The sequence below is a fragment of the Podarcis liolepis genome, assembly GCF_965112155.1.
Source record: "Podarcis liolepis genome assembly, chromosome: 6".
NCBI classification, from domain to species: domain Eukaryota; kingdom Metazoa; phylum Chordata; class Lepidosauria; order Squamata; family Lacertidae; genus Podarcis; species Podarcis liolepis.
Window position 1 is genome coordinate 61,010,258 of NC_139559.1, and position 27,658 is coordinate 61,037,915.

At 43.8% G+C, this 27,658-nt stretch overlaps 1 protein-coding gene across 7 annotated transcripts in view; it reads right to left on the bottom strand.

The window, feature by feature from the left end:
• KANK4 (KN motif and ankyrin repeat domains 4) overlaps positions 1 to 27,658 on the bottom strand; it is a 60,291-nt gene that overhangs the window by 17,811 nt on the left and 14,822 nt on the right. Inside the window, exons 1-3 of one of the 7 annotated variants that reach the window (XM_083510258.1) lie at positions 23,665 to 24,227; positions 6,623 to 6,709; positions 1,943 to 3,946 (exon numbers count right to left, since the gene is read on the bottom strand). In XM_083510258.1, coding sequence (XP_083366384.1) covers positions 1,943 to 3,946; positions 6,623 to 6,638 — 2,020 coding nt within the window. In that variant the 5' untranslated portion in view covers positions 6,639 to 6,709; positions 23,665 to 24,227. Of the gene's footprint in view, positions 1 to 1,942; positions 3,947 to 6,622; positions 6,710 to 8,691; positions 8,802 to 12,234; positions 12,254 to 23,664; positions 24,228 to 27,658 lie in introns of those variants that run through there. The other 6 variants (XM_083510262.1, XM_083510261.1, XM_083510263.1 and 3 more) reach the window with 6 other exon arrangements.

A 27,658-nucleotide genomic window follows, 5' to 3' on the forward strand; every position in this document is an offset into this window, starting at 1 on the left:
TTATTTATTCATCATTACAAAGACCCATCCCCTTCCCAAGCTACAGCCATTTTGTTGGTGCTTCTATTTTGTTGAGTGTGAAGATGGAATTGACGGTCAGTGGAGTTAAGGGAAGGTGATAGAATAATGTGAAGGATGGAGCAAAAGAATAGGGGTACGTCAGTTCTCCTTCGCTGTGCAAGAGGGCAACAGGAATTTGTAGAAGTGGATAGGACTTTTTCTCAACCACCTTGGGGTCCTTGTTGGTGTTTGTGGAGGACATTCCCATTAGGTTTCCAACATTGCCTGGGCCCATTTTATATGTCCGTGATGCTCAACTCATTATGAAATGTAGTGTTCAGAGGAAAACAAGACAAAGGGAAGATGAAGACAGTGTGGAGAATAGCAGATGGCTCAGTTGCCTCAAGAAACTTAAAATGGAGGCCAATGATGACTCTGCTCTGTTGATACTGCTGTTTAAATATAAAGCTTATATATGTCAGTCACCAACTATCATTGATTTGACTCAAGATGAGGCATTGGTATCAGTGTTTGCCCAGATACTGTTGTCATCAGTTTGTGGCTGTGGTATATGGAATGGCAACTCTGAGACACTTTGCAATATCAGTGTATGGTTGGCATACCTTCCGACTCCACCCTCTAACTAGACTTCCAGTCTGAGCTAGCTGAACTGGTTCAGCTTAAATGTCATCAACTTGGGTCGCTTGGGATTCAGTGAACATAGGACTCCATTGCTTCCATGACATAAAAAGAGAGGATGAGGATTGAGGGTGGATTTAATGTTTTCCAACTGAATGGAAACAAGTGCTGTGCATTTTGAAGAAGGCACAACTGTAATGGGTCGTTTCAAAAGATTGATAGCTTGGATTAGTCTGTTAGGTTGATTTGGCCCTAGAAACTGAATGGATCCCAAAACATTCTTGTGGGCATACTTTGTGCTACTCTGCTGATCACAGGATAGAATCATAGAGCTGGAAGAGATATCAAGGGTTATCTGGTCCAACTCCCTGCAATGCAGGAATCTCAACACATGGGTCTCCCATCCAATATGAAACCATACTGGATCCTTCTTAGCTTTGCCAATGTGTTTGTAGTTTTATAAATTGTGAAATGGCTCAAAAGAGTTGTGTCCAAGAGTTCTCTATAACTAATGTGGGAATAGACAACTTTACGGAATGAGGAACTGAGCTTGTTGAAAGAGGACAGGTGACATTAATGGCACTTACCTTATGACAGAGCTGACTAGTTGCAGTTGTGCCACAGCAATGGCAACTTTTTCCTCCACCGCATCAGATATCATATAAATGGCTGATAAATTCTACAAAGAGGTTCATCCATGGTTTTTCCCACCCTCAGTAAGTGATGTGAATGGCAAAGAAATGAAAAAAAGGGAACTATGTTGATACAGCAATGTGAATATTTGCTGTTCTGGGTTTGGGCTGAAAAAACTGGTTGACTCTATTCATAGAAGCCCTATGCACCTTCTTATGAGCAACATGGAACTAGATTGTAGAAGTGCTTTTCACAAACCTATTCCAGCCATCCCTGTTCATCAGTTGAGAGGATGTCATCCATGCCTGTCCATACCCATTATCTCTTACTATCACTATGAAATTGGTTGTATTAATATGATGCCATGCATTTAAGTGATGCTGGATGATATTTTTTAAGACATAAAAAATGAATTTGGTTTCTAAACTTTCATATTTCCTTAACTGCCACATTAAGTCCTGTTTACATTAAAATAGTGCTTTTCAACAACATGGAAATGTCACAAGAATATTTCTTTTAGTTTCCCTTGTTTGTTTTGGTAAAATGAACATTTTTATTATTATTTTGAAGTAGCAAACATGTTTATTTCATTCAAAATATCTCAGGTGATATTCCTGACTAGCTGCAATGTAAGTGGAAAGGAAAGAATGGCTTTGCCAATATTATTTACCCAACTGTTGATACTGTGTGTTGGAATTTTCCTTGTCTGTCGGCGTTTGTGTTGAGTAGGCAGAGAGCAGCAAGTTCAAGGAATTAACAAGCTGGTTCTGGATGGAGCTGAGCTTTGAGGCGGGCTGCTTAATGGCACTGGCGAGTTCTGGGTACCCGTGTTCTAGGCATGTCCACTGCTCTTGCAACAGATCCTGGATTTTTTTAACGTATTGGCCTACGATGGGATCTGCAGGCGAATTCTTTGGTTCTGGTTGGGTTTCCTCCTCATTCAGCTCCTGCTTAAAATCTTCTTCAAAAAGGCCTTCATTTCCTCCTGCCTTTGAGCCAACCACCTCAACACCTGAGCAGCTTTCTTCACCAGCAGCAGAGAACTGTGTGTCATAGTTGCACACTCCCTTCTGGTAGTTGTCATTATCAATGTGTTCATCAATCTTCAGTTCATTGCAACTTAGCTCAAGAGGGGAACGATCATTTTCCTGTTTCATTTCTTTCTGCCTCTGGAAAGATGGACGGTCTTTTTCTCCAACATCAACACTTGTCATCTCATGGTGGACATGGAACAGCTTCCTATGCCCTTCCTTTATCTGCAGATTCTTATTATCAATTTCACAGGCATCACACCCTATTGATTCCATAGGCACAGTGATGCTTACATTAACCCCTTTGTCAGATGCCTCCTTAGCTGCCCGTTCGGTATTCACAGCAGCATCATGGTACTGGAGGGCAATTTTGTCCTGCTTGCACGGTCTAATTTCTTTGGTACTCTCCCCACAGAGTTTCTCTTCCAGTTGAGCTTTGGAACTTGCCAACATTTCAATGCTCCTCTCCTTGGCCTTGATTTCCTTATCCTGCTGCTTCAAGACTACTCGAATCTGCTCAAGTTCTTCTGTCTTGTTGTTCAGCTGTTCCTCCAGAATAGCAATATGCTGCTTTAAGGCCGTTATCTTGCTAGGTTCTTCAGAGAGCAAAGGCTTGAGGTTTATGTTTTCTTTCATCTCTCCAGTGCCAGGACTTGTAACTTCATCCCCCTCCGGTAGTCCTGCTGTAACTGTCTCAGTTATGGTGAGCTCTATGTCTTCCTGGGTCTGGCTCTCAGGGCTGTATTCCAAGGCTCTGAAAGTGGTCAATTCACTTTGGATGGATGGCTGACAAACATCTGTCTCCGTTGCATCACATTCCTCTTCTCCGCTCTCAGCAACTGCAAGCAGTTCCTGAGATACTAAATGCTGGCTTTGCCATGAGGCACTGGGTTGTATTCTCTCCTTTGTAAGCTCTGGTTGTCCCTGGTCTAGCACAAGCTTAGCTGTTGCTTGTTGCCTCGTAAGCTTCTCAGTATCGTGGATGGCCTGACTGATTTGCTCCTTTACATTTTTCAGATTTTCAGGAGATCCTTTGGACCAATCTGAATCCAGTGTTCCCTTTACAGGACTAAAATCAAATTCCAAGCCTTTCCCGTCAGAAGACGGAAGGAATGCCAACGGTGGAAAAGCTTCTGGCTGCGTTTCTACTTCTGAATCCTGGCTTGGTGGCAGCGTGGCAGGCATACTAGATGCCCTCAAAAGCTGAGGCCTCCCTCTACAGATGCCAGTCTCCTCTTCAAGGTGCGTGGCATCTTGCTTGACAGTCTCTATTAAAAGGGCCTTTTTTCTGTAGCTTGGCTCACTTGAACGGGTGGCTAAGGGCAACGAGTCAGTCGATGTGACAACAGGGCTGCTTTCCTCTGCCCCTAAGGAGGCCTTCCTCTGTGTAAGGAAGCTCTTGTTTGGGGCTGAGGAGTAGGCCCTTGATCCATTTTCTGGAAGGCTGAAATTGCGAGGCAGCGTGCTGAATTTTGGGTGCTTTGCCTTCCTGTGAATAGGAATCCTCTTGATAGTATTTCCTTTCTCAATGTCATCTACGTACTTCAGGAAGTCAAGATCTAAGTGGAAGCCATAGGGTGTTTCAAGAGAATAGGGGCTTTGGGGTGGATCTTTATCCTCTGGTTTGGACACCCATTCATCTGCTGACATAAAATTAAAAAATTAAAACAACTGTAATATCAAGAAAGTCTGATGTCTGAAACCACTTATAATTCCTACCTCACACCCCTGATAGAAGTCTTTAGCCACTTAATTCTCATAATGGAAAAAGACAATCTGCTAAGGTCACTCTAACCTAACTAACTAGAAATTACAAGGGCATGATGCAACCTGAAGTGACGCAGCCATGTGCTTGAAAAAAGGAATCAACACAGTCTCCTTAGAAGACTGTGGTAGCTCAATGGCACAGCACCAGGTTGGACTGGGAAAAGTCCCTGCATGACACTCTGGCAGGCCTCTGCCAGTCAGAGTAGACCAAACAGAGTAGCTAGATGGAATAATGGTCTGACTCAGTATAATGCAGCTTCCTGTGTTCCTCCTTTTCTGGCTGGCCATCTGGTCATAACACAGAGTCCTACAGACTCAGCCACTTTCTGACCTAGTGCCCAAGGAGCTCCACTCACAAGCATCCAGTTCTGCATGGCATAATGTACATACCAAGGGAAGGCGGGGAAAGGAGGGAAGAGGGCTTCTTTTAGCCCTGTGCCCATCTCTTCCAGAGCACATCACAGTGACTATATGGAAATGCATAGTTTCCCATTCGCTGTGTTTCATCAGCATAACCCTCTACCATTAGGATGGGGAGTTGTGAATAAAGGATATGAAAGAAACAGATGAATGCCAGATAAGGCGGTCCCAATATTCTATGGTGAGGTCCCTATGGACTTCCCCAAACCCTCTCCCAGCTGTCTCTAAGGCTGCAACAGCATAGAGCCACTGCAGTATTGCTGAAAATCAGCCTATATCAGCATGCATACTCCCCCCCCTTTTTTATTGAAATGCTGGCTGTAACTCCAGGCACAACTGCAAGGCAGTTTCACTAAATCACTGTGCAGTTAGCCTCTATCCAAAAGGCAAAAAGAGGGGGGAAACATGGCTGGCAATTTGTCATCTGAGACATCTCTGTACAGTCAGCTTAGATATATAGTCCCGAAGAGGCATGGGCAAATGTATAATCTTGTTTTCAAGGGCTGAATCATGTAATTGTACCACCGAAAGTCATCAAGAATTTGCTAAATAATCACTCTACTTGGTAATTATGTAAATGACAGCTTTTGCAATCCACACAACATATTTGCTTTAAAGTCTGCATGATCCTAATGTATAATAAACCTTTACCATTACACTCAGCATCACTAATATATTCAGCACTGGCTTTCAAACCATGTCAAATGCTTTAAGACATGCATACAAGGTTGATCTGGAAAAGAGCAAACTGAACAGATTGGTTCCTGGGAGTCAGCCTTGGTCTCCCTTAAATATATATAAAAAAATGCCTCTGTGTGCACACAAGTTCCCAGGCTAAGAGCTTGGTGCTTTTGCACAAAACCAGACAGAAGGGAATCAGGAAAAGCAGCTATCTTCTTGAGTGGAGCTCAAAGCGCTACTCTTGCTCAACAGACCTCATGGCTCAGTTTACTTTTCATGCTTAGGTATGTATAAGACCCATGAGCAAAAAGTGAGGAGTGGCCCGAATACATGTTGTCTCAGGCAACCATATACTGATTCAGGGGCAAACAAGATGTGACATTATTGACATTGTTTGGCCTTCCATGGTAGCCAGCAATGACAGTCAGCACTGTGGTGTGTAAGGAAGGCTTTTTATCCTTTGACCCCACCACTGTCTGGGTCTGAATTGGGACTCCCTAAATTGCTGTTCACAGTTCGAGGAAAGTTGACCCTTGGCACCAAATGATTTGAACAACATGGCATGTATTTTGGCCTTAAGAGTACAGGACCACGTAGGCCAGTTCTGCCTGCTCTGAAGTGCGACAGCTCTCCGATATCTGTGGTAGAGGTCTTTTTCAGCCCTGCTACCTCAGTCTTCATAACCAGAAATGTCTGGGATTGCAGCTGGGAACTTACGCTTGCAAAACATGCACTCTCCCACTGAGCAAAGGCCTCTCTCCAATGGAGAAAGTTATCCCCCAGCCCCAAAGTACTGAAATACTCCTCCTGCTTCCTCTTATTTTTAAGGGGTGGTGCTGTGGTCTAAACCACCGAGCCTCTTGGGCTTGCCAATCAGAAGGTCAGTAGTTTGAATCCGCATTACGGGGTGAGCTCCCATTGCTCTGTCCCAGCTTCTGCCAGCCTAGCAGTTCAAAAGCATACCAGTGCAAGTAGATAAATAGGTACTGCTACTGCAGGAAGGTAAGCGGCATTTCTGTGTGCTCTGGCACTCATCATGGTCCTCCGTGTGCCAGTAGTGATTTAGTCATGCTGGCCACATGACCTGGAAAACTGTCTGTGGACAAACACCGACTCCCTCGGCCTGAAAAGTGAGATGAGCACCGCACCCCATAGTCACCTTTGACTGGACTTTAAACCATCCAGGGGTCCTTTACCTTTAGGGGGAAAGGCCATCAGCTTCTCTCTGCAGGCATAAGGTCCAGAAGCAGACCCCTCCTGCAAGAACCCTATTTTCCCTTTGCACTTACAGATTTTGAACAGAGATTGGGTGAGTATTCAAAACTGGGGCCTGAACATTTTTAAAAGTCTAATTCAAAAAGCATGAGTTCTTTAATCGTTTAGCAATTAACAGAAAAATGAACAGTATAAAGTTTCTGCCTTTCAATTAAGGTTAAATTCTGTATCCATACCATCTGTATTCTCCATAATGATGACTGCTGTCCAGACCACAGATGTCAAGCCATTAGTGAAACATCATCTGAAGACATGTAGTCCACCTTAAAAAAAGAGGAGGGGGTGGAAACTGTTAAACAATACAATTATAGTTATTTCAAGACCTAAGCATCACACTTCCTTTCGATTACTTCTTTATGTACAAACTGCTCACTTCACCAGAATAATCTATTTTTAAACACAGAGCTATTAAGACAGTTTCCGTCTGCATGGAGTGAAATTATTATCCTTTGAGTCCTTATCCAGTAAGCACTTCCAGGCATCTTTTAAATCAATGTTTTCTCTTCTAACTGTAACAGTTCCTGCTCTGAAGACACGGGCATATCGCTATCAGATCATTTTTCACTGCTAAGTAACAACACACAAGACCAAAGGAAATTCAGAAAGAAATTGGGGAGGTAAAGGGAGGGGAAGATGGAGGAGAGGAAGAAACACTGAGGAGATGCATGTTGAGTAGAAGTTGAGGTGATAAGTAATCACTCATCTTATTACTGTTGGAAGCATTGATTACTCTGGGACATGGCCTATAATTAATGTGCTGTGTACTACAGCTTTCCTAGTTTAAAAAGCAAGGTGGGGGGGCCGGAAGAGAAACTAATTATAGACATGACAAGATATTGCCAGGGTCCTTCCCTAGGGTTCTACCTCAAGCAGCTGATTATAGACACCTCTAAAGGGCAGCAAACTGACAGATATTTCAAATTCCCATTTATAGATGAACATCCATGGATATGTATTAGCTAATATGAAAGCTGATGTAGGTAGTTTTGGAGAATAACTAGCCCCTTTTTTGTATGTGTTAATAGATAGGTCTGGATACAAAAAAACAGTTCACACATCACAGTAAATCATAATTCAGCCTTTGCTAACTTGATGCCTTCCCAATGTTTTGGATTACAATTCCCATCAGTTGTGCTGGCTGGCGCTGATGGGAACTGTAGTCCAGAAGATCTGAAGGTTGGAGAAGGCTGCCAGGTTTGGGGGAAATAAGCAAGCAAGCAAGCAACAACAACATATGAATCAGTCCTTAGACATGACCATTACTGCTTACATTCTTGTTTTTCTGCTAACAAAGCACACATACCCATGTCAATACAACAGACTGTGGCTAACCCTGACTTTTGCCATAAAACAAGCCCCCATGCTTGTCAACGATTATTCAAAAGATTTAGAAAAGCTTCTGTGGTGTTGTCTCTGCTTAGTAGCCATGTTTTCAGCAGTACTGCTAGGTTCCATAAGTCATATACATCAGTAGAAATAAGTTTCTGTGCAGGATTATCTGAACAGTGTGTCAGTAGAACAGTACCAGGAAACCTTCAGTTTAAACTCTAGACAATCATTGTGTAAGCACAAGTGACATCTTTAATTTTAGTGGACATATCCATTTGAAAATATGTTCTATAAAATAAGTATATATACAGAAAAGGATATAACAAAGATGTAGAATATGTGTATCAATTAGATGTGGAAATTGTCAACATCAAGCAGGCTTTCTTTATTTGCCTTTGCTTCACATTCACAAGGACATGGTTTATAAAGACAGCTGTGGTTTGCTTTATATTTGCGTCAACTGAAGAACAACAGGTAAACTGAATCTAAAAATCCAAAACATTCAACACCATGTCAAACTACAGTAGAATCCTGTGCATGTTTACTCAGAAGTAAGCACCGTATTATTCATTGTTACTAACTCTCACCTATGCACATACAGGATTAAGTTCCACTGAGCTGGCCGCAATGGTTTGCCACTTCCGAACTGACAATGCATAGAGTCACTAAGATCAATGCCTGTTGCATTCACTGCAAGGAAGGACCCTTTGATCATTAAGAAGCATTTAAAAACAGTATTTTGAAACCAAGATCATTTCTCCCCAGTGAGATGACAAGTTAATGCATTCTCGTTAAGAGCTATTGCAACAGCTTTCTGATACTGCCTATCATTTGCAACTGCATTGCAGCAATTTAACTCGGCATTTCATTATTGGAGTTCAAACTGGCAGTTAACAGAAGTATTTGGCCAGGTTACCTTCATATCCTCCCAGCTGCCAAATCAAAAGGAAGAAAAGAAACCCAGACAAGCCTTCTCTTTCTAGGAAGCGCTCCAAACACTCCTGAAAAGTCCAGAGTTACACTGGCAAAACATGTAGTCACTCCAGCTGCTAAAGAGTTGGTCAGCTGACTAATGACCTTGCTTGAAAAGCAAATACAACCTTTGCTGTGATAACACAGAAGGATGCAAATAGAAGTCGTGTTCAGGCATGGTAAAAACATGGCATTTGCAAGAATCTTCATATACTTTCCAAAGAAGGATTGTCTTATTTTTGAAGCTCCAAGAGAAACAAAACATCTGATTAACTCCCAAGAGGAAATGCCTGAACCAAGTTGTGAAAGAATTATCATATTTTTTTTTTTGAAAGGATTATTTAAAAGGCTGCCAATAATTAACAGTGGCAGAAACATAAAAATTATTTTGGGTAAGACAAGCAAAGCCTGGTTCTACCTCATATCACAAACCTTCCCAAACAGAAACATGATTATATTGTGCATTAATATTCCCTCAGAATTCAGACACTGTGGATTTCAGTAAGTTTTATAGTCTAATAAAAAGTTATGGATTGCAGCCTTAATTAAATGTTCAACTTAGTGTCTGATTTACTTGTAGTCTGCAAGTATTGCTAAAAGGGCAAGTTTTATTTTCTGAATTAAGAACAATGATAGATGCCACATTGATCTGCCTTGTAGCTGTAGGTCTTATGTAGGTAGAAAAGTTTGTTTTAACAGCTGCATGGCAGGGTTAGGGTTAGGGAGCTTATCCCAGCATGGAACTGTTTCACCTGCTGGGCTTCTGCCTAATACACTGCTGTCAAAAGGTACAGGACAGCAGGCAGAAAAAAATGCCAAGTAATGGCATAGGAAAGTAAAAGCAGCCCTGCTGGAAAAGGCTATAGCTCAGTGGAAGAAGGGCAATACAGTGGTACCTTGGTTGTCAAAATGATCCATTCCGGGAGTCAGTTTGACTTCTGGAACTGTTTGAAAACCAAGGCGTGGCTTCCGATTGGCTGCAGGAGCTTTCTGCACTCAATCGGAAGCCGCGTTGGATGTTTGGCTTCCAAAAAAGTTCGCAAAGCGGAAAACTCACTTCTAGGTTTGCGGCGTTCGGGAGCCAAAATGTCCAAGTACCAAGGCATTTGACAACCAAGGTCCGACTGTAGCTTATTGTTGCAAGATAGGTTGTGCACTCAGAAGGCCCCAGATCCTATCCCCAGCATCTCCTGGTAAGGCAGGGAATGTCCATTACTTGAAGCCCTGGAAAGCTGCTGCCAGTTGGTGTAGACAGTACTGTACTGAGCTAGATGGGCCAAAGGACTCACTATGTATAAGGCGGCTTCCTGCGTTCCTACGGATCAAGCCAAAGGTCCATCTAGCCCAGCTTTCCGTTCTCACAGCAGTGAAGCAGATGGCTATGAGCTCTCTCTTGCTTGTGATCCCCAGAAACTAGTATTTAGAGGTAATATATAGCCATCGTGGCTAGTAGCCATTGATGCCTTGGGAAAGCAATACAGTGTGTTCATCACTGCTGGGACTGGGACCCTTCCCCTCTCACAGATGTTATTAGAAGACACTACCTCATGTGTGAGAAAGAAAATGCAACTTGTGAGGCAAATGATCATCACTGCCTCCTCCACCTGGTCCTGCTGTACAGCTCCTCTCTTTGAAGGAACTAAATGCACCTTTCAAAAAAACAAAACAAACAAACTGGGAGGGAAAGGGGTTCTAGTGCAGTTTTCAGTCATGGCTGGTTGCTTTTAACCTTTTCAAAGACACAGATAAATTGGTTTTCATTTTCGTTTCTATTTGTTTCTCTCCCCCGCCCCCCAATCTTCAGTTTGGTTCTCCCCGTTTCCACCTTAGTTTGCAAACTTCTTTTAACTACTGTATGAAAATTCATGTGCATTTTCCTATGCATTTCACCTAGCATTACTCTGCAATTTTGCCTAAAATATACATTTTGTTTCCAATCAGCTTCCCCCCAATTTTGGGACATTATTTTCACTAAAATAAGCATTTTGTGCGCACCTTTCCTTAACATATGCCTTTTTCGGGGGGATGCATGTTGGGTTGGACAACTGCACTGCAAAAAATTAGAGAAGTAGAAATTTTGAAGGATAGGTGTGTTTTGCTGTGTACAGTAAGCCCACCACTTACGTGGGGGTTACGTTCTGGGGATCATGCCTAAAGCTAAAACACATTGGGTTCAATGGTGAGTGGGATTGCCAAAGTCTCTCCCCCCCCCCCATGCCACCCCCTTTCACTTTTTTACTTTTTGCCAAGAGCATAAAGTTGAATGTGCACACGTTAAATGTGCATAAGTTGTGGGCTTACTGTATTTTATTTGGGAATTGCAAACTGGGTAGGTTACCTAAACAAATTTCCCTGCTATCCCTACTGGCCAATGCTACAGACAAGACAGCTGTCTGGACTAGATGGGGACAAGTGATCTCAACCTTTGTACAACGCAGAGGTTGGCTTTCAGCCCCAAATATCAAAGCCTGCATCTTAAGTGACAGCTTTCTGCTCCAACAAAAAACCAACCCATAGGAGGCAAATTGGAGATAAGACAGGCACACTTGCTCCAGAACCTGAACACAAGGCAATGGGCGTAAGGGTGGGGCACTGATCCCCAATACACAAAGCCACTTTCTGAAGCCACAATTATCTGCTTGTTCAGAAAACCATTTCACCGGAAGCAAACTTGTGATGGCAAAAGACAACTTGCGCCAGAACCTGAGCACAAGGCAGAAAGGAACGTGCAAAACCATCCCTTCAAAGCAACAGAAACCCATTTCACAGGAGGTAAAATGGTGAAGCTAAAATAACTTGTCCCAGAACCCAAGTCCAATGGCAGAGATGGGCTCTGATCTCCAACACACAAATACAATCACAGTATCTCTCTATCTCTCTCATGATCACCCCCAAACTCTGTTTCTCACATACCCAACTGCCAAACTCCCTGATGCCAAACAAACAAAATCAAGTTTGTTCATGCTACTAAATAAAAGTAACAACCACATTTGCATTTTAAAGTCACACTGACTACACTTTTGGGGGTTGTTTTTTTAAATAGTGTGAATGGAAAGCAAAGTGAAACAGCTTTGATTGTCTTATGCTACAACATCATGGGTGATTCTGAGTGTTAACGGATGCCACAGCAAAGATGGTTGTTTGCGTAGAAGTGAATTGGGAGCCCAAGAGTTTATTCAATGCACTGACCACCATACGTTGCTGGTTTCAGCTTTCAACAGCCCCAGCCAGCATGGCCAAGTGCTGGGCTGGGGGAAGCTGCAGTCTATAACAGTACCTGGAAGGCACCATACCTAGTAGAGATGCTAAATAATAACAGCAGTGTCCCATTCTGAAGAGGTTATTTTGGCTGAGGCTTCATATCTTCCTTGTTATACCATCAGTCTACAGAGAACCAGTGAAGACATTGAATCTGTGCAGAAGGACCAGAAAAATCAGCAATGCATCTGTTGTCATTACTGAGCATTCAGCAAGATTGATTTTATACCTCAGCTGCAGTTCAATGAGTAGCATCTGTAAGAGCAGGCAGAAGTGGGAGGAAAGCCCTTTCCAGAGTGATCCTGTGGTTTAAGGAGACCCACTTAAAACCCTGCTGACTAGTTGTTCACTAGCCACCTCTTGACTAGTTGTAAGCAAGGAGGCAGGCAGGCAGGTGGGGTGGAGAGTTGGCTGAGGTTGGTGGGGCAGGGTCCCCATTAACTCTGCCAGTGATGGCAGCTGTCGCTTACAGCAGTGAGAGGTAGTAGGGAGAAAGGGGTACTGTGCCACACTGCTGCCCCTGAGCAAGAGTGGGCTCTGCCAAACCACAAAACAGGCCAGATTAACAAAATCAAGGAAAACATGAACATGCCTTATCTGAGACCCAAGTTGGACGAAAGACCTGACTATTGGCAACGGAGCTTTGTGTGAGGAAACTGAACAAACAACGTCAAAGTGTCACCACACCGCTTCCAAGATGCAAAGCACACTCAAGTCAGCTGCCAGTTTTTGAGGCTTATTGTTGGGGTCGGTGGGGGAGATCTCATTAGAAGGGGAAAGATTTCATAATAGCTAATAAAACTCGCCAAGGTCTAGATAATGCTTCGATTGTGATCTGAGAGAATATTGCAACAGGAGGTGTGCCAGAGTTCTGTCAAAAGGCTTTCGAGGTGAAACTGAACCCACAACGTTCCGATTTGGTTATCCAGTCATGTCCTACTTATTTTAAAAGTACTGTACACCTCTTTTGGATCACGAAAAGGTCATGGGGGCAGGAAGAGGAGGGTTAAGCACCTCCTCCTTTGGTGCCGCTGCTCCAATTAAAATTTGAGCCCTCAAAATTGCTTTGTAGTAGTACAAATGAAAGCAACAAGGGGAATGGCTCTCTCAAGGCATATTGTCATTTTGGATTGAAATTCTAGATGTATTGAAATGTACTGTTGGCCTAATGTAGTCCATCTGGCTACAGGAGCTGAGGTTCAGGGATCCTACAAGAGGAATGTTATAGCTGGACAGGCTCTAGGAAGAAATCTTAGGCGCCTGGAAACACAGCTACCTCAGCCTTTACCCACTTTAATCTGACCTCTCGCCTAGTCCATCCACGATTCCTTGATCTTCTTTCCCTACTGTGAATTCTGCAAGGAGATACACACACAGCACCAAGTGTGAGTGCACATTTGCAGATTGATCATTGTCTATTTTGCGAGATGAATTACTTAAGTAAAAAAACCAAACCCACACAAACAAATAGAAAGCCAGCTGCCAAAACACTTGACGTTTAAAACTAAACTCAGCAATCCTAACCTGGCCTAAATGGCCGACTGAGCTTTAGGCTGGGTCAGGTAGACCCGTCCCATGGAGGATTAAGATGCTGAATCAACAAATTCCCTTCAGGAGCAGGATTGCGGCATCTCAACAGGAGCTAATTATGAACTCCTTCCTTGTGGGCATCAACTAGTGAGCTGGCAGTGGAAGGACCCCATGGTCTCCTTTATGCTAACCATGCCTTCTGTCATGAAATAGCATTTACGCCCTCATCGTCCTTTGCCAGCTATCCTTGTGTGATCTAGCATCTTCTGTTTAAAGGCTCTCCAAAGAGCTGGTCTAGGTAGGTGGTCCAGATGAACACAGAGCAGCAAAGCAGAATTGTCAGCAAAAGCCACCTATCAAATGTAAATGCAGACTCTGGGGGAATATATGCAGTACATACTTTTGAAATCTGTTTGGATATACAGATGTGTACATAATGAGTTTTCAATCTGTCAAGTGAAGAACAGGGAGAAGAATTAGTTATGCAGGAAAGGACTCAAATGATACAGGATGCATGAAAAATGCACACACTAAGACTAAAGATGGGATTTCATGCAAAGAAGCAAAGTGTTGAGAGCTAGTTTAGGCTTTACAGAAATCTAAAATTGCTGCCTCTAGCCATGTACATTGACTTCAGTGACTACAATTAAAAGCTTGAACTACATGACATTGTGTTACTTCTGTCTGCCTGAACATTTATTGACCTTAACATTTGGGGGGAAATTAATGATTCCCTCCCTTATTCTCATCATGCTATATTTTGCTCAACTAAACTACTTATTATACAGCAAAGGGTTGACTATTAGAATATACCATTATATGATTTACATATGGGCCTGGATAGAAAACTGAATGCTTTTTGGTTCCAGTACCTTAAAGGATTATTAGGTTCAACTGACTGCACTGGCCAACAATAACTAGTTTACTTCTACAGATGCTGCATATTCACAGCTATAGAAAATTCACAGAATACCAGACTATTCGCTGTGATGTGTACATGCACCTAGAATTCCGAGGGGGAGGAATGACAGCACAGCATTCAGATAGTAATTTCCCATGCCCTGTGGAAATAGCAAGTACTTTTTCCCAGGGACGCTGCTGTACACTACATGGGGAGACAGCTGTGTGAGATGCTTTCGTGTTTCCATTGGCTGAATGATGGAGGAGCAGCACAGGCTGAAATTCTGCATTGGCATTTGATTAATCACCCTTTTATGTGCTATCCAATAATATGTGCAGAAACATGACAAAATAAAAGATTTAAAACATTTAAATGAAAATATTTTCTCTCTGTATAATAAAAATGTAAGAATGTCATCATGAAGTCTCCATTGGATGATCTGTAGTGCCGCATCACAATCCTGGGTTTGCATGAAGTCTGGGAACAAAAGTCTGGGAAATTAAAGCCACTCACACTCACCCATCAGGCTTGAGAACCTAGGCCAATATTCTCAGTAAATAACACAGTGCAAGACCTAGATATCCCACTGCATCCAGAAACCATTATGTTGTCAGTTAGCCCAACCATCCTCTCTCATTTGAGCAGCTGTTGTTCAAACCAAGACCTGCAGTGAAGCATCATTTCCTCCCAAGCATGTGGGAGAGAGAGCTGGGCCACTCTGCACTATCTGCCATTTTAGAATCCTACATTTCAAGTCCTGCCCACCCGCTTCCATACAGCAGCATTTTACTGGTCAAATACTGTTCTGGAGCCAGGCAGAGAAAGGTTCTCCAAAGCCTTTAGTATACAGAACTGGAGGCTGGGGCTTTTTATTTATATACTGCTTCATTGCCAAGGTGGTTTGTAAGCAGCTTACAAGTATAAGACCAATGACAAAACACACATAACAGTCTCTCATCTCTGCCGTGCAAAACTGCTTGACTGACTGACAGCTGTTGCAATCCTTTCAAAGAGGAAGGCTGTCAGCACTGGAGTGAGGGGATATCTCATCTTCTTAACAGTTGGAAGCCTTTACACACTTACACACACACACACACACACACGCCAATCCTGTGCCTGCCAGGATCTGACTGTAAAAAGGCATATATCTACCAGCTGTAATGATAAACTCAAACCTCTCAGGTGTTTTGACAGAACTTTGCACATACTTTGCTTTTAAAATCAGATCTCCGTTTCAGTCAAGTGGAACCGTGACATTGCTGGGAGGATCACTAATAATATAAGAGCTGTTTTCTAAAGGCAGTATCAGGTATTCAGGAATATGAAGCAAATCCTTTGGTGCAGAACAACCTCCTCTGGAGCATTTGGATTCAACTTCACAGTGCTGGTCCTTTTTTTTAAACTTCTTATCCATGTAGGAAAGTTTTAATTAAATCCTGAGAGGCAAAGAAGTGTACAAACAATGCAGAGGTCAGTCAGCCCGCAACTGAAATTTGCAAAGAGATCATATTTTTCTTTTTCTCTTTAAACGACTTCTGATTTTGAATGCTGTGATAGCTACTATCTTGTCTCCCATCAAAAGAAAGTATTTTCTAAGGGATATGAACTGTTGCTTGGCATTTTCTCCACAGGAGTTCATCTTCTCTCTTGAGTTGAAAATTTGCAATCAGCGTAATGAAAGCTTTATTTGTCCTTTTAAGCTAGTGATAGGGAACTTTTCCAGCTCCAGGTCTGTATTCCCTGATGGGCAATCTTCTGAGGGGCATATCCTAGTGGTAGGTGTGGTCAAAAGCGGGGAAGGCAGTGTCTGTGGCATTATTACAGGTAAGATATGTTCAAGCCTGGGGGGGGGGGGGAAACAACAACCCCACAATTAAGGGCATGTATTGGGAGCAGTGAGGGATATGGCCTGGGGCAGAGGGACGGCCTGGGCAGTCAGGAGGGCTGGATTTGGCCCCCAGGCCTAGAGTTCCCCACCCCTACAATAAGCTAACATGAGAGATGGATTTGGTTTTTAAAAACTTATTTATAGATTTACTGAGTAATCTTATGTATAGGTAAAGGTAAAGGTACCCCTGCCCGTACGGGCCAGTCGTGTCCGACTCTAGGGTTGTGCACCCATCTCACTTAAGAGGCCGGGGGCCAGCGCTGTCCGAAGACACTTCCGGGTCACGTGGCCAGCGTGACAAAGCTGCACTGGTGAGCCAGCACCAGCACAGCACAAGGAAACGCCGTTTACCTTCCCGCTAGAAAGCGGTACCTATTTATCTACTTGCACTTAGGGGTGCTTTCGAACTGCTAGGTGGGCAGGAGCTGGGACCGAAAGACGGGAGCTCACCCCGCCGTGGGGATTCGAACCGCCGACCATGCGATCGGCAAGTCCTAGGCACTGAGGTTTTACCCACAGCGCCACCCGTGTCCCATAATCTTATGTATACTTATCGAAAATTAAAACTCATCTGTTCAATGGGACATTGGTGAGGGGGTTTTGGGAGGGGGTTATTTATTTATCTATTAGATGTATATACCACACTTCATCATAAGTTCTCAGGGTGGTTCACATAATAATTTTGATTAGTTTCATAAATATGAAAACACATAGGGTGTTATTCAGCTAAGGTTTACTCACAGCAGACCCACTGAAATTAAAGGAGCATGACTAAGCTAGGGGCATTAATTTTAATAGGTCTACTCTGTATAAAAGGTAGTTTGAATACCACTCATATGATATTGCAAAACAAACACAGCGTTTCAGAGACTTTAGGCACATTAGTTAAAGCTTCTGCCCATTATAATTTCACCAGTGTTTCAACTTGAGAGTATTTTTATACAGAGCATACACCACAAATTATTCCTTTCTTTTGCCACATAAGGTTAAATACACCACCTCTAATGTTCCAGTTAAACTCTAGACTAACAAAACTCTTGGAGGCATAGAAGGGTTCCTGAATTTGAGACTCCCCCAGCACTGCATGGACTTCGTGCTTTATTAACCCATGAAATAAATTTCCTTGGGCAAAGATGCCCTTTAGTTTCTGCCATTATAAGGAGATTAAACAAAATTAAATAAATCAGATAAGCTGTGAGCAATTATTCCATACAAAGTTCTGCGTTAGAAGGCTCACTCTCCTTGACTAATACTGTTCTGAAGTTCCTTGGACTCAGTGCAACAGCTGAGTTGGACTCTAGAGCAAAGGTGACTTGAGAAACTTCCCTCCTATGGCCCCTACTGATATACTAGAGAAGTAAAGGTTTAGAAAGAAACCTCCTTACAGTTATCAGGCAGCTCCTGCAAGATGCTTTCACATGGCTATCCTTTGCCCTGTGTACCGTTTTGAGTACCGTTTTGAGTACTGAACTGTTTGGAAATTAGTCATGAAACATCTGTCACAGCCATGTGCCAGATGGGACACTGATAGTGAGAAGCAAACAATGGAAGAGATTTCCAAGGAATGGAACTGGTGTTGCTGTGATCGGCTACTGCCTGTGTGCTTACTTCCACACTCCTATTCAACCCACACATTTGCAGCATGTGCAACCTGCACCATGAGACTCCTCAGTTGCGACTAGTGACTACACTATTAAACATGACAAGCCAGAGATTTTAAAAAATCAGCCCCTGGTGATAAGCTATATTTATCACAGGGCACTCCTTAAATTTCTAAATCGTTGTTGTTGTTTGTCTATGGACCTTATGAGACTTGGATAAACAAAGCTGGCTGCTGTGTAATTAACTCGGAATACTTTAATGCGAACTCAATTACTTTCAAAATAATTGGCAAAACCTCCACTGAGTCCACAGGCAGTTAAATAGCCATTTAACAAGGTGGCAGTAATGACTATACACAGCCATCCATTTTTGACTTAAAATGCCATTTTCTCCTTATACGTAGGGCTGCTTTGATTGAATGTCTTCTGAGCAGATTCTCAGGCATATAATGCCCCTCTCCAAAATTCTGAGGGGGAAGTGTGGCTAAATGCTTTGTAGAAACAAACAAACCAAACCAACCAACCAACCCCTGACCTATCTCCCATTAGGATATAGTTTGCAGAATCATTTCTATATTTCATTATGTTGCATCCTTTAACAGGTTCTGGCAAAGAGAAAAAGCAAGGCATTTTCTAAAGAGTAAATCATTAACCCACTGAAGTCAACGACAAAGCTCCCATTGACTTCTCTGGGATAAGAACTTGGACGTCAGACAAAGGCAACCTTGCCTCTCCCAAACTAGCTTATCCTTTAGTCATATGTAGCCTTGAGTGCAGGTCAACACCTCCCAACACACCAAATGCTGGGAGAATTATGTTTTTACAAAGCTAGACAAAAATGCTATTTTGTTCACACTGTGAATTGATGGCACAGCAGAAGTTCTGTTATGCAGACAACTGGAGAACAAAGTCTATAATAAATATGCAACATTGAGTGGTTTCCAATGAGCTTGTTTTGTGTGGTTGATACTTAGATTCTGCTGTCCATCATGCACATTGTTCTATGTCCTACATATGGCAATCCAGCAAAGTTAAGACCAACAGGTAGAACAGCCTTCTGACCTTGGGCTCTCCCCCCCCCCCAATGTTTCTAGCTACAGCTTCCATCATCCTGGCTGCTGGCTTGGGCTGAGGGGGACTGGAGTCCCAAATATCTGGTGGGCACCAAGTTGGGGAACACTTGTCTGGAATGATCCTCTGTCTGTCCCCATAAACCTTAGGTACAGTATGTGAACACCTTTGCAGACGTGGCGCCTGCTTTCTATGAAAATTAGTGGTTTGATGGGTATGACTTCATAATTTCCATATTGTGATCGTGGAACAAGACAAAAGCAGAAAGGCATATTCATCATGTGGAATAGTGGAGGTTGAGGGGGTGGGGAAACAGGCCTGCAAACCTTAACCGTGTGTGTTTGTTTTTTAAGGAGTCACTTGTGACCCAAAAAAGTCTCCACAGATAGTTCAGCCTAGACCTGCGAAGTTATTAAAAACTGAAATGAGTGTTTGATTTAACATGGGCATTTTTTATAACCTCTGCGAATAGGTTTTGAGAATCTAACACCTGTTTCTGCAATCAGCATTTAAATGCTAAGGTGCCTCCATTTGAGCCGGTGCTATCACACAGGTTTTAGACTAATTTGTGACCAGAATTAAGTGCCTCGTCTTTAGCTCGCCCTACATGTTTCATGATGATTAATGGCCCAATTGGTTTGGGATGGGAGCCACATATATCCTGCTCTGCCAAGTGGAGACTGCCACTTAAGGAGGCTGCGCTTTGCTTATTCTTTATCGGTATTCGACTCACCAGCCGACATTTCCTTGTCTTGTAACCAAAATGGTGTCAAACAGACATCACCAAGAGATAAAGGTTAAAAGACAAAACCCAGCCCACACCAAATATCAGCAAAGGTCACTTCCTAATGACCGTCCTCACTGAACATTCGTTCTGATGTGTTTACAGTAATGTTATATGACACATGACAAAGCCTGTGTGGTGTAGTGGTTAAAGTGTTGGACAAGGACCTGGGAGACCAGGGTTCAAATCCCCCCTCAGCCATGAAGCTCACTGGATGACCTTGGGCCAGTCATTGCCTCTCAGCTGACCTACTTCCCAGGGTTGTTGTGGGGAGTTAATTGCAGAGGGGGAGAACCAGGTATGCCACCTTGAGCTCCTAGAATTGTATCAGGGGGAACACTGTACCAGGGAGAATATGAAAACAAGGCAGTGAAGAAGAAAAAAATATTGATTTGTAAGCATACTCTTAATCTCTTAATTCTGAGAAATTTCTTAATTCCCCAGAATTATGTTGGTCCTACACAATGCTTTGAAGTAAATTGTTTATTCCCTCATTTGGCAGATAACCGCACCTAAATATTTTGGCTGAACAGGCTCTCATAGGCCCGAGAGTGTGGGAGGTAAACCTTTCGTAGGAATCTGAATTTCTCAACTCTGAACTCTACAGAATGTAGTGACCCAATTCGGACTTGGTGTGCTTCAGTTCTGCTCTCCTCAGTTTGTTCACACCCACCCAGGCTCACTTGTACAAACAAGTCTCTATGCAATCTAACCAAACTACTTCTCTCACAAACAAGAGAAAGGAGGGGGGAATGGTACAGTCATTCCACTTCTAAACGCTGCAATATAGCAATGAAAGGCAGCGAGACAAGTACTCTCTATTCATAAGCATGCATTTAGGTTTTGGACTACAGATTATTTGCCAGCTATATTTTTATGAAGCCGTTTTGAGTCCTGTGGAGACTTCTTGACTTCAGAGAAGGAATGGAAGAGTGGAACCTGATTCTGCGGAGGGACCCAGTGGTCTGGGAGGTGCTGACCCATATCGTGAAGAGGCACTTGTTCAGAGAAAGCACACACCCAAGCGTTGAGGGAGAGCCGCCTAACTAGGCCTCAGCTCCACTTGCGGCCAGTGAAGTGCTTCCCACCCCCAAGGAAGCCCCTGAGCCTAGAGTGGATAGTGAGCTGTCAACTGCTCCCATCTCCAAGAATGCATCACTGGTTGCACCAGCGCAAATGGACCCAGCCTTCTGACAGAAGTGCCCGCTTGCTGGCCTGATCCCATGCCTCAGTATGTAAAACACATAAATGGCTGTGCCTACCCCACTCTCCAAAAGCAGAGCTCAGGAGGCATGCCAAGAGATGGGATGGTGTCTTTGTAATTTATGACAATCTTTGTAACTTAGAACTCTGATTTAAGCGGCGGATTTGCACACCTTGTAATCAGTTTTAGAAACTGAGCTATGAAAGCTAGGAGCTAAATGGCACCCTAAACCTGGGTTATGGGCGCAACAACGGAATGTCTAGGCACACTTTTTTTATATAACAAGAATACAAAGCTGAAAATGAACTGCAGCTAAAATATTATGTTCACTTTTCACATGGTCTAGTCCTTCCCCTACCCACCCCCCCTAATATTCTTAGGAGGGTCTCTTCTCCAGTCTTCAGAGAGTAGCTGGAAGCGGGGAGGCAGAAAAAGGTCCTCCTTTCCTTCCACTCTGCAGTTTTATTCTGAAATCTTAAACACAGTACTGCGCCCAGAGCTCAGAAACTGCTCGCATTAATGAAATTCCCTGTCGCAAAATGCTCCTAGAACAATGGGAGTTTCAAAACACTGCTGGTAACCTGACCTATGTTTGGACTGTGCAGCGCGGCCATCTTTGGAATAACACCCTTAGTAGTAACCAAGCCACGAGTCCCAAGTCCTGGTTGACTAGTGGGAGCCTGGACAGTCTGGAACAACAGCACTAAATCAAGGGTGGGGAACCTCATGCCCAGAGGCCAATGTGGCCCACCAGACCTATCGCTGTAGCCCTCGGGAATCTTCCCAGGCCGTGTCTCCTGTCAGGCCTCATACAGTCTCCACAGGCCAGGTGCTTACCAGCCCTACAATAAACCCTCTTTGAGTGCTTTTGCCTGGCTGGGATGCATCCCTGAACTGCGCATATGCCTATTGCTTGGGAGATACGTGTATACGGGTGTGAGTATAGAAATACCTGAATTTCACATAGCTGGAATGCAGCCTATGGCAGAAAGATAAGAGTCACATCCAGTGTTCCATCTACTTTTATCTCGAAACAGGCCCTCAAGCTGGACAGAGCGGCTTGCAGGACCATATGCAGCCCTCAGGCCTGAGTTTAGCCGCCCTTGCTTTAAAAGGTAAAATATCTGGAAACTCAAGGAAGCTTTTCCTTCTCCTGCAGCAATAGCTAGCTATTTAAGAACATCTTTTTTTGTTTTCCTTCCGTATTCCATTCTTTAAAAGGAAGCGTGTGCTTCCCTTGCCCCACCAGTGCAGGAGCGCACATCTCTGGTTTCAACAATAAATAAATTAGTAAAAGAGGAATCAGGCTTCCGCGAAACAGCCGTAATACTAAGAGGAAACTTGCCATCCCTCTGCACATCTGCAGAATACATTAGGCTGGGAAAAGAAACCCCTTGGTTTTGGACAAAGGAGTTAAAAAGAGAACCGGAAGGGAATTGTGAATCCCTTGGCACCTATCTGTTCTTTGTATGAAGTATCAGGTATGTAAGTCGCTCTCTGCCCCTGGAACAGGTAACCTATACGTTAACATAAATAAATGCCAGGATGCTATCAGGAGGGAAGAACTGAGGAGGCGTGTCTGACCATCAATAGTTGTAAGAGTTTGCTATCCACGAATGAATCCAATCACACAATACCTGTGCTTTCAATTCAAATAAAACAGCAATTACATCAAGGGAAGGGGATTGTGAGGTTGTTTCTGACATGTCTATGATTCTATGTCAAAAATTAGGACATGTGATGTAGCCCCGACTCTAGAAATTATTTAAATCAGATACTCTTCTGGAGCCTTCCCAACACAAAATCACTGGTATTCTAAATACAACAGAACCTGCGCATCTCCTCACAACTAGACACTTTAAAGACACATAAGTCAAATGGGTGGGGTGACTTGCTGAGGAGAAAGCACTCTGTGCTTGCTCAGGAGCACTCTTTCTATCTTTCTCCTTTCATGCCTCTGAGATCTGAGTCCCTACTCTGTTTAAACCGATCGGGAGGAGAACCCGAATCGAACCAGCAGACAAACGAGCTGAGCAAGGTAAAAAAGAAAGGCACCGACAACGGGAGATCTGCTGAACTCAGCAAGTGACAAGGAGGACCCATCAGTGGCGCTGAGCTGCGCTTCTCTTAAAGCGCCGGGCTTTTCCTGTCCTTGGTTTTCAACACGGCAGGGACAGATTACATTTCTTCCCTTTGAGCATGATCCTGTAGGGGGCAGCCGCTCCATGCCAGGAAGCGAGCACTTTGGGAAGCAGCAAACTGCCCAAGGAAAAAGAGTCCTTATCATCACCATTCATCATGATGATGATGATAATTATAATAATAACAATAATAATATAATAGAGCCTCAGTTCGCATTTCTCCGGATAAACCGACTCGAAGCTGCGTTCTCGCGCTGCGCAGCTTCAGTCCCGCCACCATCGACTCTCCCCCAAATTTCTTCGCCGCACCCACACCCCCTTTGAGCCTCTTGCTCTCTCTCTCCCATCCTTATTTCTGGCCAGCCTGTTCTAAGATCGGAAGATCCCGGTCTCTTGGCGATCGAGCCCCGGGAGCAAAATGTTTTTTAAAGTCCCATTGGTCCTTTGCAATGGGGAGGCAGCAGCAACGGCAGCCCAGACCTTGAGCTCTGCCGGCGCGGAAGCGAAGGCGCACAAAGAAGGAGGCAAGTTTCCTTTACCTGGGCCCCGTGGCTGGGACTGCAGCTGGCCGGAGTGAGCCCCCCCCGGCCGCGCCGAGGTGGTGTCCGCCCGGGGCTCCTTTGCCCTCCTGCGCCGGTCGGGGTTGGGGCGGCTGCTGCTCCTGCAGCTCCCTTCCCTGGGCCGGCTGCACAGCGCTCTCTGGAGTCCGGCGAGGTGCTGGAGAAGCAAGCGGGGCTTCTTTGCAGAGTTTATGAGCCTCCTCGCTCGCTGCAGGGGAAAATCTGCCCACAATGCTCTGGCGTTGCAAAAGAGAGAGGGAGACGCTGCCCCCTCCCCTGCGCTGCTTCGGCTGGCGCGCACAGAGAGCCACCTCTCGTGATCACGTTAAAAGGAAGCATTCGAGTGTCCTATATGTGTGCACGCATCTCCTTCGTGGCCGTTGGGCTTACGTGTGCTTATTTCGAAGTGAGCCCCGCGAAAAGCCGTGAGAGCAAAGGTAGTTAGGGCAGAGTTATTGGGGCGGGGCGGGCTTCGCAGATCGTTCCCTCTGACCTTTCCTTTTCTTTCTAGCACTTCTTGCCCGCCCTTCTTCACCCCAAGGACTTCAGGGTCGCCTCTTCATTCCTCGCATTTTTAACCCTGTTCCAACAACAACCTTGTGATGTAGGGCAGGCAGAGAGACGGTGACCGAGCCAAGGTCATCCAGTGGTTTTTGCGCCTAAGGGGGTTTGAACCGCATTGCTGCCCTTTCTTCCTGCTCGTTTTCAAAGTGCATTCTGGAGATAATTTCTATCTAGAGGCTGTAATTTGCATGCAAAGGTTCGGAATACTTCAAACGGTGACCGTGACTGCAGACTTTAATTGCAGCAAACAGAGCTCTATTGTGATCCAGAAGTCAATTGTCTGGAATACAGTGCTGGGGTTCATTCTTGGAAGGTGTAATAAATATAATGACAATGCTTTTGAGCATGAACAGTGCCCATATCTAGGTCCACCTCCTTTGGGATTTTCACACACCTTTTCATATAGTATGTGAACTGGCTTCTTGCCAGCAACAGTGGAAATTAAACCAGCTAATATCTTTTATGGGACAAACATCTTTTGGCATCTAAGTACTGTATGCAAGTTTTGAAGTTACAGAAGGCTTCAGCAAACAAGATTTTTCTCATGTTGTATATATATATTCCATCTGAAACAATATGCTCACGGATAAGCGCTTCTTAGAACAATAGTGCCTTAACCGTGTCACTACCAGCTTCAAAGCTCATAATCCGGCCAGAGCAGGGAAACTTGATATCGGTGTATGTAAATATTTGGAGAGGATAAAATATGTCTGAGAAAATTTCAAATCTCACCTTTATACATGGATATGTTTCCAATAGGCAGGAGTCCATGCTCAGCCATGAAGCTCATTGGGTGACTACGTCCAGTGTCCTTTTTGCAGCCAAAAGTACTTCACAGGGTTATTGTGAGGATCTCTCTCTCTCTCTCTCTCTCTCTCTCTCTCTCTCTCTGTGTGTGTGTGTGTGTCATTGTGCAGGAATAATGGGATATGTACAGAACACAATGTACTTTTTTCAAGATTTGTTTTTTTAAAAAACTGAGTTAGGTTGCAGTCCTGTACACATTATACTTTGAAGTGTGTCCTATTGAATGTAGTAGGATTGGCTTCTGAGTAGACAGACACAGGACAATGCTCTAAGTACATTGTTGTCAAGCTGGGGTTTGCACATGCTAAAAGCGCATTCAAAGCACATTATTTCCCTCAAATAATTTTGGGCACTGTTGTTTGTTATGTGTTTCTGCTAATTGTAACCCTGACTGCGTTCAGTCCACACTTACTTCATTATCCTGAAATTATCCTTACCTGATAATTTCCAGGTTTAATGTAATCTTTCCAGGATCTAAATGCCACTTCTGGGAATCTAGTGGAAGTTTGACACTTTTTTCTGTGTTATTTGATCCGTTTGCAACCTTGTTAACTTGGAAAATCCTTGAAGTTTTGCAGTGCAGTATCACATGATGAAAGTTGGGGAGGTATTCTAACGTTGCATTCTTTCCTGCCATTTAAAACTTAGTCTGACATGGTAAATCAGAAAACCACAGTTCCGTAACTCAACAGGTACTGTAGTGTAAAAAGAACATGAGAAATCAAGACAGAAGCTCTAGCGTTATAGCCAATCTGAATGCAGCATTCCAGCAACCCTTAACAAACTACAATGCCCAGAATTCTTTGAGGAAGTGGGTTTTGAATGTGCTTTAAAGGTGTAGTTTGCACACAGCCATTCACTGATGAATGTTGCAGAATAAAACTACAATGGATGCTGACCCTACACTAGGAATATGCTTCTACTGTGGTTATGACCAATTAAGTATATGACTATTCTTATTTATTTTATATATATATGAAAATGTATAAACTGCTTGTTCATAAAAATATCCCAGAATACAGTAGAATGCCCAAAGAAGCCTGTGAAACAACAAGCTTTGTTAATACATGGTAGGTGAAGTAGCACCATCCATTTCAAGGAAGCTTTCATAGAATTGCATGACCCATGTAAGGTCACAGTATTGTCATTTCATAAGTGTTGTGCCATGTAGCAGAAAAGTGGTTGGTGCAAAAGCTTAATGCCATGGTGTATTAGCCCAGCACATCTTTGGGCCCCAATACATGCATGCTATGACTAGGAAGCTTAGGGCCAGCACATGCAGCTGCCATTGTGGTGAGCAATGGGCCATCTGAACTCCCTCTCCATGTGCCGAACTAGAATTCCAGAAGTCATTGCAAGACAGTCCTCTCAATGTTGAGGAAATATCCAGATATTTGCCTAGCTATGTCCTTTCTCCATGAGCAGAGGGGAGAAGAGAGCTACCACAGATCTTTTCAGTGGCCAGTACCAAACTGTGAGGGGGCGGGGTGGGGTCCTATAAAATGGCCCACACATTTTCCAAGCATCTTTGGATGCCCTCTAGTCTGTCTACCCTTTCAAGTAGCCTCTAGGCTTTAACAGACTGGAACACGGACCCAAGCTATCATTGCCAAACATATGACAAGTAGGAAACATCTTGAGATAGTTGCCTCTTGCCATTTCTAAATCAGTGATTATTTCAGCTGCTGCTGCTTTTGGGTTGTCTGGGAGGGGTGGCTAACACCCCAGAGGACAGGATCACACTTCAAAACGACCTTGACAGATTAGAGAACTGGGCAAAAGCAAACAAGATGAATTTTAACTGGGAGAAATGTAAAGTATTGCACTTGGGCAAAAAAAATGAGAGGCACAAATACAAGATGGGTGACACCTGGCTTGAGAGCAGTACATGTGAAAAGGATCTAGGAGTCTTGGTTGACCACAAACTTGACATGAGCCAACAGTGTGACGCGGCAGCTAAAAAAGCCAATGCAATTCTGGGCTGCATCAATAGGAGCATAGCATCTAGATCAAGGGAAGTAATAGTGCCACTGTATTCTGCTCTGGTCAGACCTCACCTGGAGTACTGTGTCCAGTTCTGGGCACCACAATTCAAGAAGGACACTGACAAACTGGAACGTGTCCAGAGGAGGGCAACCAAAATGGTCAAAGGCCTGGAAACGATGCCTTATGAGGAACGGCTAAGGGAGCTGGGCATGTTTAGCCTGGAGAAGAGGAGGTTAAGGGGTGATATGATAGCCATGTTCAAATATATAAAAGGATGTCACATAGAGGAGGGAGAAAGGTTGTTTTCTGCTGCTCCAGAGAAGCGGACACGGAGCAATGGATCCAAACTACAAGAAATAAGATTCCACCTAAACATTAGGAAGAACTTCCTGACAGTAAGAGCTGTTCGACAGTGGAATTTGCTGCCAAGGAGTGTGGTGGAGTCTCCTACTTTGGAGGTCTTTAAGCAGAGGCTTGACAACCATATGTCAGGAGTGCTCTGATGGTGTTTCCTGCTTGGCAGGGGGTTGGACTCGATGGCCCTTGTGGTCTCTTCCAACTCTATGATTCTATGATTCTATGTTTTGTGATATGGTTCAAACACACAGAAAACACT